This window comes from Hylobates moloch, unplaced genomic scaffold (assembly GCF_009828535.3).
Source record: "Hylobates moloch isolate HMO894 unplaced genomic scaffold, HMol_V3 SCAFFOLD_9, whole genome shotgun sequence".
In the NCBI taxonomy this organism is placed as follows: domain Eukaryota; kingdom Metazoa; phylum Chordata; class Mammalia; order Primates; family Hylobatidae; genus Hylobates; species Hylobates moloch.
Window position 1 is genome coordinate 20,914,044 of NW_026652284.1, and position 11,794 is coordinate 20,925,837.

Below are 11,794 nucleotides of genomic sequence, written 5' to 3' on the forward strand. Positions count from 1 at the left end.
CCCCAGCCCCACGTCCTGGTCTCCTCAACCAAGGGGTCACCCCTCTCTCTCTCTAAAGTCTTTGTGCTGCCCAGACAGAGGCTCCCATGCCCGGGGTTGGGGAGCGGCTGCTTGGTGCACACAGCCGTGCGGATACACGGTGGGCTGCCGGGGCCTCCACTTCATTCCACAGTGCGTGCTCAGTGGCATTTTGTGTCAGATCCAGCACAGGAGGTCAAGGAATAGATGTGGCTGCAAATGCCTGGGTCACTTACACACGGGGTGGCAGCTGTGAGCACCCCCAGGACTGTGCGGTCTCTCTCCTGCTCTGGGTGAGCACTGGGACGCCCAGACCCTGGGATCATGATGGTCCTGATGGGCGGGGGAGATGGGGTCCCAGGATTCTGCGCCCAGACTCTGACATTGTGGTCCTAGTCTGATGGCAGAGATACAAACTCTGCCCTTAGGGAGGCTACAGAGGATGGAGTAGATGTGACCTTATCCTTAAGGAGCCCTAAATATGATGGGGAGCCCTTCCCTTGGGGAGCCCCAGGTCTGATAAGAAGACAGGGCAGCCCAAATAAATAACTGCTGCCCCATCTGTCATCCTCTGCCCTCAGGGCCACCCTCGGCACCAGTGAACCTGATCTCCAGTGTGAATGGGACATCGGTGACTCTGGAGTGGGCCCCTCCCCTGGACCCAGGTGGCCGCAGTGACATCACCTACAACGCTGTGTGCCGCCGCTGCCCCTGGGCACTGAGCCGCTGCGAGGCATGTGGGAGTGGCACCCGCTTTGTGCCCCAGCAGACAAGCCTGGTGCAGGCCAGCCTGCTGGTGGCCAACCTGCTGGCCCACATGAACTACTCCTTCTGGATCGAGGCCGTCAATGGCGTGTCCGACCTGAGCCCCGAGCCCCGCCGGGCCGCCGTGGTCAACATCACCACGAACCAGGCAGGTAGGCGGAGAAACTCTGTCCCGCAGATTCCCGGCCCCCCAGCTTCCCCTGCCCCAGGCCCATCCAGGGGTCAGAGCTCTGCCGGGGACGTGCTGTGGGCCTTTAGGCAAATGCCTCTCTGGCCCTGCCCTTCTCACCAGGACCCAGAGCTGGAGGCTCTTCATTGCCTTTAGAAAAGTGGAACACGCTCTATAAGTAAGAGAAATCCCAAAAGCTCAGAGGCAGGCTAGTGTGGCCGTCGAAAGCCTAGGTTCCAGAACTTTCCCTTTCCCTCTCTGTGCCTCTGTTTCCTTCCTGGTGCAATGGGAATAATAGTACCTACCTGAGGTCCTCTCAGGAGGCTTAAATGAGAGGAATGAAATTGCTTTGCCCAGCACCTGGCCCGTGGTAAATGCTCAATAAATGTCATTAAAAAATAAAATCACTCTGATGATCACTTTCCAGAACAGCTGCTACAGCTGCCCCTGGGGTAGACTTGGCTGCACTGGTTGGACCACAGTCGTTTATCTATCAGTTTCTGGCCAGTTGGTGGGCTGAATTCATCCCCGGAGCCTCTTTCTTCCCAAACTCTGGAGGATCCTGCCTGTCAGGTGACAGCCTGACTCAAGAGCCCTCCTAGGGCAGCTTCCTATTAACAGCCACCCTCACCTGTGCCCAGGACCCTCAGGCCCCCACCCACCATCTCCTCCCCAAACCACGCAGCCCTGGCCCCGCAGACACTATGCCCACCACGTCACAGAGGAAGAAACTGAGGCCTGGAGAGCACCCAGGGCCACCTGACATAGGAAGTGGCAGAGGCAGGGCTCAAACCCAGGTCTGTGTCACTCCCAAGTGAAGCAGGTCCCCCCCAACTCTGAATCCAGGGCATGCTGCTCCCTGGCGCCAGGGCCTCAGCCCTTCAGAAGATTCCCTCATTCAACAGCCCTCGTGGAACACCCACTAAATGCCAAGCGTGGTGCCAGGTGCCGGCAACACAGAGAGAGAGTGAGCTATGTGCCCTGTGGTAGAGCCCAGTCCTGACCCACCTGTCTGTAGGCACCTGAGGCCCCTGGCAGGCTGGTCCCAAGTGGAGGGGAGAGTAAAGCCCACAGCATTCAGGCAGCATCCAGGATGCCCCAACATTAAAGAGGAAACTAGACCCTGCCTTGAACCTGCCTTCCCCTCCGGCCACCAGACCGTTTCTCTTCCCATATGACCCTCTCTGTCCGTGCCTGGCGTATCTACTTCCTCCTCTCCCCTGCGGGGCTTCTCCATGTCTTTCCTCACCTCTCCACAGAAATCAGCAGCCCCCTGTGGCCACATCCATGGGCACCTCTCCCCCTTTCATTTCCTCCTCCTGGAAACACTTTTCTCTTGCTCCTGTGTCCCAGCCCATCCCCATTTTCCATCGACCTGTGTGGCCTGTCCCTCTCTGTCTTTGTAGCCCCACCTCCTTTAAATGCCCTCTAAAGGCCCCGGGTCCCCAGGCATGTCCTGGGCCCTCCTGTCTTTCCTGTGTGCCCAGATCCATCTTTTCTGGGTGGCTGTTTCAGCCCTCTCCCCTGGGACTCAGCTGCCCACTCCCGTCTCCATTCGGTTGTGTGAAAAACAAACAACCCTGCCACACCTGCACCTGCCCCGCCCTAGGACGTGGCACCCCCAAACTCAAGCTGTCATCCTTGACTCCCATGCATGTCACATCCATCCCCCCTAAAGCCCCAGGGGCCTCCCTTCAAAATGACCAACTGACTTCCACCCCCAACGAGTCCATGCCTGGACCACCACAGGAGACCCCTCTTGCCTCACCCCTACAAGACATTCTCCACACCAGTCCTGAGTGAGCTTTAAAAATAGAAGTGAGGGCTGGGCATGGTGGCTCATGCTTGTAATCCCAGCATTTTGGGAGGCCAAGACAGGAGGATCACTTGAGGCCAGGAGTTTGAGACCAGCCTGGGCAACATGGCAAGACCCCATCTCTACAAAAAACTTCTTTTTGAGACAATATCTCAATCTGTCGCCCATGCTGGAGTGTAGTGGCACAATCACAGCTCACTGCAGTCTTGATCTCCAGAGCCCAAGTGATCCTCCCACCTCAGCCTCCCAAGTAGCTGACCAAGGGCACACACCACCATGCCCAGTGATTTTTTTTTTTTTTTGTAGAGATGGAGTCTCCCTATATTTTCCAGGCTGATCTGAAATTCCTGGGCTCAAGTGATCCTCCTGCCTCAGCCTCCCACAGTGCCGGGATTACAGGCATGAGCCACCGTGCCCAGTCCCCCCAAGTTTTTTAAATGAAAATAACGTGAGATCAAGCTGTCCTCAAAGCCCTTCACAGCCCAGGCTGAGCGCACATGCAATTCAGACATTCTCATGGCCTGCGGACCCACATGGCTTCGCCCCTGGCTGCCTCTCCAGAGCACCTCTTTCCCTGGCTCACACTCTTCTGGCCACAATGGCCTCCGGTGCCCCTCCTTGAACACGCTGGGTCTTTCCCTGCTACTAGGCTGTGGCCTGGCTTCTCCTTCAGAATGACTCGCTCTTCCCCTGACATTCCCATGCCTGGCGCCTCTGTCCTGGAAGCTCCCCCGACCACCTCAGCTGAAACGTCCCAGTGCCCTTCCGGGCCCTGCAGAGGTCTTCTCCATCACAGCACCCCTTCCTACTCTCCCAGCACCAAAAGAATCCCCATTCTCCTGTTTATTGGACGCCCTGTCTCCTTTCCTGGGACAGAAGCTCCTTGAGGGATATCTTGGGCACTGCAGAGTTCCCGGCTCCTAGCCCCGTGCCCAGCATGTGATAGGCACTCAGGAATCCTAGAGGATCAAGTGACAGCTCTAAGCAAATGTGGAGGACTGTGCTCAAAGACCACCTGCCCCTCCTGCCTCACCATCGCCACTTCTCAACAACCAACTCCTCCCTGGAGCCCTCTCAGACGCGAGCCCATTCCCCTCCCGCTCTGGGTCCTGGTCTCACTCTGTCCGCCCCCATCCCACAGCACCTCCTGCCTTGGTTTTTAAGAGACACACCCTGTGTGTTCCTTGCAAACAGTGGCCTCATCGAATCCTCCCCTCCCCCTGGCAGGTGGTGCTCACTAGCTTCACTTTATAGAAGGGGATCTGGTGTCCACAGACAGCAAGTGACTCACTCAGGGTCCCAGCTAGCAAGAGAGGGAGCCAAGTCCCAAACCCATGCCTGGCTCCCAGACTGGTGGGCTTTCCCCTGGACCACACCCTTCCAGTGCAACTCTGGAGCTGCTTCTTAATTTCTCATGCCAGAATCAGCAGCAGCATTTATTGGGCACCTACTGTGTGCAGTCCCTGCCCTCAGGGAGCTCCTAGTTGTGCTGGGGATGCCCAGACATGAGGGAAGACTTAGTCACGTAGGGCAGAGAGTCAGAACTCGGGGTGAGCAGAGGTGAGGAGGAGGCCTGAGGGTTGGAGGGAGGACAGGGCAGTTCCCTCTGTTTGGCTGTGGCTGTAGCTGTGTCTGACACCTCCTAGCAGCCTCCCAACAGGGCTGACCGCACCTGAGCCAGGAGGGAGAGATGCATGAAGAAAGGCATGGGTGACTCCGTCAAGGAGGGAGGGGTGGGTGGGCAACCAAGTGTGACTGGGAGAATACTTGGGGCTCAGCTCACCCCCTTCCCTCAGCATCCAGAGCTGTCCCAGCTACACCCTCCAAACCCAGGCAGTGAGGGGCCAGTTCCTCCATTCTTTCTCCTGACGTTTTCCCCTTCCTCAAGCACTCCCAAGCAGCTGGTCCATGCCGGGCCCTGGGCTGGGGAGGGGGGCTCAGACCTCTTCTTGTCCAAGCCAACCCCAGCATCCCAGACTATGCCAGGCCACACCAACCCCAGGGGACTGACCCCAAGTGGCCACCAGCGATTTATTGGAAGAACTGGAGGGTGCTGGCTGTCCTGGGGCTGGAACAGGACCGTCAGGAAGCTGAGCAGGGCTGGAACCAGGATCCCCAGGTGCAGCCTGGGAAGGGGTGGGAAAGAGGCCACCCCTTGTCTCCCGTCCTCCCATCTGACGGGATTGGCCGCCCCAGCCCCGTCCCAGGTGGTGGTGATCCGGCAAGAGCGGGCGGGGCAGACCAGCATCTCGCTGCTGTGGCAGGAGCCCGAGCAGCCGAACGGCATCATCCTGGAGTATGAGATCAAGTACTACGAGAAGGTACCACGGGCAGGACAGAGTGGGAGGGGCTGGGCCAGCAGGGCAGGGCCCACTGACCACCGTCCCATGGCAGGACAAGGAGATGCAGAGCTACTCCACCCTCAAGGCCGTCACCACCAGAGCCACCGTCTCCGGCCTCAAACCGGGCACACGCTACGTGTTCCAGGTCCGAGCCCGCACCTCAGCAGGCTGTGGCCGCTTCAGCCAGGCCATGGAGGTGGAGACCGGGAAACCCCGTGAGTGCAGGGAGCGGGCGGGCGTGGGCGCGGAGCGGCCCAGGCGCCAGGACCCTGGGGTTGGGGGAGTGGGCGAGGAGAGGGCTAGTGCGGGCTGAGCTGGTGCCAATGCAGGATTTCTGCTCTCCTTGCCCTCCCAAGTGGGGTTGTTGGAGTTTTTTATTTAATTGAGACAGAGTTTCACTCTGCCACCGAGGCTGGAGTGCAGTGGCGCAATCTCGGCTCATTGCAGCCTCCACCTCCCAAGTAAGTTCAAGGGATTCTTCTGCCTCAGCCTCCACAGTAGCTGGAATTACAGGTTTGAGCCACCACACCCGACTAATTTTTTTTTTTTTTTAGATGGAGTCTTGCTCTGTCGCCCAGGCTAGAGTGCAGTGGTGCGATCTCGGCTCACTGCAACCTCCACCTCCCAGGTTCAAGCAATTCTCCTGCCCGGGCCTCCCAAGTAGCTGGGACTACAGGCGCCCACCACCACGCCTGGCTAATTTTTGTATTTTTTGTAGAGACGGGGTTTCACCATCTTGGCCAGGCTGGTCTGGAACGCCTGACCTTGTGATCGGCCTCCCAAAGTGCTGGGATTACAGGCATGAGCCACCGCTGCCAGACTAACTTTTTGTGTATTTAATAGAAATGGGGTTTCACCATGTTGACCAGGCTGGTCTTGACCTCCTGAACTCAGGTGATCTGCCTGCCTTGGCCTCCCAAAGTGCTGGGATTACAGGCATGAGCCACTGCACCTGGCCTCTGTTGGCATTTGCACAGATGAAAAACTGAGGCTAAGAGAAGGACGATTGCTTGCCTAAGGCATCTTGCCATCGGCAGAGATGGTGACAGCCCCCCAACACACAATGGCTGGTACTGAGATGAGTGTCAGGATCTGGTACCAACGGCATCGGTCTCACCTGGGGACTTACCAAAAATGCGAATTCCCAGTCCTCACCCCAGCCCTTCTGAAACTCTGTGGGTGGGGCCCAGCCATTTGGGTTTTAACAAGCCCTTGGTGATCCCCAGGCACTGTCACATTTGGGACCCTCTGACTTCGAGGCTGTCCCTTTCACTCTCCCCGTGCCCCAATCTCCAGCCTGAGTCAGGGTCTCCTGTATGTGCACCCACCACGTGGTAGAGCTAGGACAGAGCTAGTGACCACCCACCTGGTGCTCCCTAGTGCGTCTGAGTGCCTCTGGTGCTCGTAGGCCTGGTACTCCCTCGAGACCACCTGGATGGGAATCCTGAGCCCAACATCCCATGTACTGTGTGGCCTCGAGTCAATTCCTCGAGTTCTCTGAGCCTCTTTCCATCTGAAAACTGAAGATAGTGCTGGGGTCACCCTGGAAGGGACATGGGGAGGGTTTACTGGGGCTTGAAGGTACAGCTCTCAGCACACTCTGTATTGTCACTGTCGGGGTAACAGGAAGGGCAGGCGTTTATTGGCTCAGAGGACATGCGACTCTTCTCCGGTCCCACAGCCCCAAGAAGCAGCGGCACCAGCATTAGGAAGCGGGGCATCCAGGTCTCAGGAGCTTGGAGAGGAAGCGTAGTAGAGGGTGGGGTGGGAACAGAGGAGGAGCTGGCCTGCGCCCTGACTCTGAGCTGGCTCATGGCTAAGGAGGCTCCCCGCTGGCTCCAGGGTCCCAGCCAGGCAGGCTCAGAGGACTGCCAGACCCCTGGGCCCAAGGCCAGGGCTGAGAGCCTGGTCCCCCAACCCTGGCTTTCCCCTGCAGGGCCCCGCTATGACACCAGGACCATTGTCTGGATCTGCCTGACGCTCATCACGGGCCTGGTGGTTCTTCTGCTCCTGCTCATCTGCAAGAAGAGGTGGGTGGTCTGGCCCAGCCACACCCAGCCCCTCCTCTCAAGCGCTGTGCCTCCTGCCTGCCCCCAGCCCCACCGAGCCGGTGGTCCCCGTGTGCCTGGGGCTGGCTTACTTACAAATACACCACCTCATTTAACCTAATGACATGCCAGTGATGTAGAGATTCTGACCTCACTTTGCAGGTGAGTAAATTGGGGATCAGAGAGGTTAGGCTTCTTGTCAGAATCACACAGTTGATAAATGCCAGAACTAGGACATGAGCCTAGGTCTGTCAAACTCAAGCCCATACTCTCGGTTACTTTGTCCTCTCCTGCTCCATTTTGGAGGGAGGTGGAGAGAGGATAGTGTGTGGGCTTGGGGTCCCAGACAATGAGAACTGTAAGGGTCATCTAACTGATGGAGAAATGCTGACCCAGGGAAGGGAAGGGGCTGGCCAAGGTCACCCAGTGTAGTTGGCCACAGAAGCCTCATCTCCCAATGCCCCCACCAAGGGTGGTTTCATATAACATGGGGCTAACAGCATCGTAGACTTTGCCAAGAGGGTCAGGTGGACTCGAGGACATGTTGAGGATCCCACAGTGCTTGTGACCATCATGGCTGTCACGGTTTAGCTGGGTTGAGAGCCTGGAGTCAGGGACTCACCCCTGCAGACTTTGTAAGGAGCAGGAGCTGACCTGTCAGGGGAAGGGGCATGAAGAGAGAAGCCATGAACTCGTCCCCTGGTTGGGGTCAGCTCCTGGGCTAGGGATGGCCTGGCCTCAGGCAGGGCGGTGCCCTCCTCTGCAGGCACTGTGGCTACAGCAAGGCCTTCCAGGACTCAGACGAGGAGAAGATGCACTATCAGAATGGACAGGGTGAGTGCAGAGTCCCAGAGGTCTGGGGCAGAGGGAAGGCCACAGGGGACCCAGTGCTGGACTGGGGGTGGCACAGATGGGAAGGAGGAAGGTGCCCAGTGAAAAAACCAGAGCCTAAGAGACAGATTCCAGGGTGTCACAGAGACCTGGTGCCCCAGAGGGCAGCACCGTTCATGCCTCCTGGACTCTCAGACTCCATTTGGGATGCTAGAGATCCTCTCCCCAGGGAAGGGCACACGTTTGTACATGATTTTGGGGTGGGAGTGCATATACTCTTGGACAAAAACCCCTACTATGGAGAGATTTTCAGGATCCTGTAGAGATCCCAGACAACAAGGTGAATCTGGAGATCCCTCCCTCCACGCCCCGCTCCTGTGCCCATGGCAGACATTAGCATCAAGCATGGTGCTAATTCCCACTGGGCCTGGGTGCAGCCTCAGACTCCTCCTTAACTACTTTTTATTTTTGTTTTATTTTATTTATTTTATTTTTTTCTGAGACGGAGTCTCTCTCTGTTGCCAAGGCTGGAGTGCAATGGCTCAATCTCACCTCACTGCAACCTCTGCCTCCAGAGGTGAAGCAATTCTCCTGCCTCAGCCTCCCAAGTAGCTCAGATTATAAGCATTCACCATACACTGCTAATTTTTGTATTTTTAGTAGAGACGAGGATTCACCATGTTGTCCAGGCTGGTCTCGAACTCTTGACCTCAAGTGATCCGCCCGCCTCGGCCTCCTAAAAAGCTGGGATTATAGGCATGAGCCATCACGCCCGGCCAGAAACTATTTTCAATGAATCAAAGTTGACCCTTGTGGCAAAAACTTATTTTTGCTACATTCTACTCCAGAACAATTTAGAAAGATCTCAAGGACTGTAAAAGTGACCCCAGAAAATGACAGACATGCCCAGAACTCACCGGAGACTCCACAGCCCCATAGAAACCCCAGAGCGACTCCAGAGACCCCACTTTCACTTGGGAAGTACTTATGGGGTGCGTGTTGTTTGCTACCACATCCAGAGATTCCCAGAGACACCCCTCACCCCACCCCAGACCCATCCCAGGCCCAGGGAATGCCGGGAGAGAGCAATGCCTCCTGGCCCCCCCTGAAGGCCCTCCTCCTGCCCCTCAGCACCCCCACCTGTCTTCCTGCCTCTGCACCACCCCCCGGGAAAGCTCCCAGAGCCCCAGTTCTATGCGGAACCCCACACCTACGAGGAGCCGGGCCGGGCGGGCCGCAGTTTCACTCGGGAGATCGAGGCCTCTAGAATCCACATAGAGAAAATCATCGGCTCTGGTGAGTCTCGGGGTTGTGAGGGCGGGGCCAGCACGGGGCAAGGTGGGGGCACCCAGGGCAGAGGGAGCGTGTGACCCAGGCCTCTGGCAGGCCCAGGGGGTACAAGGGTCTGGGAGGCTGGGGGAGTCTGAGGGTCCCACTGCCCTCCCTCCCCACCTGCCCCTCTCGGGGCTTGCAGGAGAGTCCGGGGAAGTCTGCTACGGGAGGCTGCGGGTGCCAGGGCAGCGGGATGTGCCCGTGGCCATCAAGGCCCTCAAAGCCGGCTACACGGAGAGACAGAGGCGGGACTTCCTGAGTGAGGCGTCCATCATGGGGCAGTTCGACCATCCCAACATCATCCGCCTCGAGGGTGTCGTCACCCGTGGTAGGTGCCAGGCAAGGACAGCCTCCCCCTGCAGTGCCCCTCCTGCCTGGAGAGGCCTCTGGGTCCATCCCTTCATCCATCCTGCTCTGCCCCACCTGACCCTGTCTTCTTGGTTCAGGTCCCCGAATGACTCGGGGTGCCCAGAGCGTGGGACCCCAGTGGAAACCCGAGGCACCCTGGGGCTTCCAGTGCTGGCACAGGTCCTGGGATGGTGGTGTGCTCCTGGGGTCTCTGATCAGCAGCCCTGAGCCCCAAACCAAGAGCCACCCTCTCCCCACTGCCCGCCCAGGCCGCCTGGCAATGATCGTGACCGAGTACATGGAGAACGGCTCTCTGGACGCCTTCCTGAGGGTGCGTGTCCCACCCCTGCCTCTCGCATGGGCTTGGGGAGGGAGGTTCAGTCTGGGTGTTGGGAGATAGTGCAAAGCCCTCTAAGCCCCCTCCCTGGCTTGGACACCACAGGCCGGGGGGGCGGGAGGCAGGTATAGGGAGGAGGTCTTCGAGGTCATCCAGTCGAACTGCCTTTCGGCCCCCATTGCATGAAAGTCCTTCTGCTCCATGGGATCCTGCTGCCCTGCACACAGGCTGAGGGGGGTGCCTCTGTGGGAATCCAGGCCCCACCCAGCTGGGGGGCATGCTGGCTGTGGTGGAGATGGCTGGATTCCCAGCTCCTGCCCACAGTTTCTTTGCTGGGTGCTCTTAGGCACAGAGCTTAACCTCTCTGGGCCTCCATCTCTCGTTACACAAAATGGGTAAGCAGTCATTGCTGCCCCACCTACCTCGCAGGGTTGCTGTGAGGGTAAATGAGACCAGGAGAATAACCCTTAACTGCAAGGTGCTTCAGAAGTAGTGACACACTTGGTAAATTGCAAAGCGCCGTCTCAACTCGAGAGCATCCTGCAGATGGGAGGGGTTCCTGTTCATGGACCAGGCGCCTCACTGGGCTTTCCTGAAGCCCAAGCCGTGTCCCCCTGCAGACCCATGACGGGCAGTTCACCATCATGCAGCTGCTGGGCATGCTGAGAGGAGTGGGTGCCGGCATGCGCTACCTCTCAGACCTGGGCTACGTCCACCGAGACCTGGCTGCCCGCAACGTCCTGGTTGACAGCAACCTGGTCTGCAAAGTGTCTGACTTCGGGCTCTCACGGGTGCTGGAGGACGACCCGGATGCTGCCTACACCACCACGGTGCGTCGCCCACACTCCTTCCGGCTAGACTGGGGAGTGGGGAGGTGGCGCCGGTGGCACCCAGGGCCCAACAACTCTTCTGCAAGTAGCTGAATGAAGTTGGCAGTTTCGGGGTGGCCCTCAACCTGGGGCACATCCTGCTTCTCCTCTTCACGCCAGTGCCTTCCTCTGGGAAATGGGAACAGCCTTGCCTGCCTTTCCTCTGTCACCAGGTGGCCGGGGGAGACCCCAGGGCTGGTCCCCACGGTCACTCACTCACTCACTCACTCACCAGGAGACTTCAGGAGGGTTGGAATCTCTCCGAATTGTACCCAGACTCCATATCTGTCTCTAAAGTTTGCCTAAAACCCAGCTGTTTTCAAACACGTTCCATGGGGATTTGGACCTCTCTAGAGGTGCCTTATGGGCAGCCTTAAAGGCAGGAGCTAAGTGCACAGGGGCCAGTTTCCACGCTGGCCCCAATAGGAGCCCTCCCTTAGCCTCTGTCCCACAGCCTCTGAGTAAGGTTTCGCGTGGAGAAAGGATCCTGTGACTACAAAAGAAAGAAGGAAGGAAAGGAAGGAGGGAGTGGAGAGAGGGAGGGAGGGAGGGAGGAGGGAAGGAAGGAAGGGAGGAAGGGAAGGAAGGAAAGGAGGGAGGGAGGGAGGGAGGAGGGAAGAAAGGAAGGGGGAGGAAGAAAGGAGGGAAGGAAAGGAGAGAGGGAGGGAGGAAAGAGGAGGGAAATGAGGGAAGGAAGGTGGAAAGGAAGGAAGAAGGGAAGGGGAGAGAAGGGGGGAGGGGAGGGAAGGGAAGGGAGGAAGGGAGGGAAGGAGAGAAGGAATGAGGGAGGGAGGGGGGGAGGAAGGAAGGGAAGGAGGAAGGGAGGAAAGAAGGAAGGAGGAGGGATGGAGTAGGGGAGGAAGGAAGGGAGGGAGAGGGAGGAAGGAAGGAGGGAAGGAGGAAGAAAGGAGGGAAGGAA

The 11,794-nt window shown here is 58.1% G+C and overlaps 1 protein-coding gene across 1 annotated transcript in view; it reads left to right on the forward strand.

Moving 5' to 3' along the window:
* Positions 1 to 11,794, forward strand: part of EPHA8 (EPH receptor A8) — a gene marked incomplete at its 5' end in the record, with an annotated part of 34,473 nt that overhangs the window by 19,172 nt on the left and 3,507 nt on the right. Inside the window, 9 exons of the mRNA XM_032760914.2 lie at positions 600 to 935; positions 4,965 to 5,089; positions 5,163 to 5,325; positions 7,047 to 7,140; positions 7,925 to 7,992; positions 9,121 to 9,285; positions 9,464 to 9,649; positions 9,939 to 10,000; positions 10,627 to 10,836. Of these exons, the coding sequence (XP_032616805.2) occupies positions 600 to 935; positions 4,965 to 5,089; positions 5,163 to 5,325; positions 7,047 to 7,140; positions 7,925 to 7,992; positions 9,121 to 9,285; positions 9,464 to 9,649; positions 9,939 to 10,000; positions 10,627 to 10,836 (1,409 nt within the window). The remainder of the gene's footprint in view (positions 1 to 599; positions 936 to 4,964; positions 5,090 to 5,162; positions 5,326 to 7,046; positions 7,141 to 7,924; positions 7,993 to 9,120; positions 9,286 to 9,463; positions 9,650 to 9,938; positions 10,001 to 10,626; positions 10,837 to 11,794) is intronic.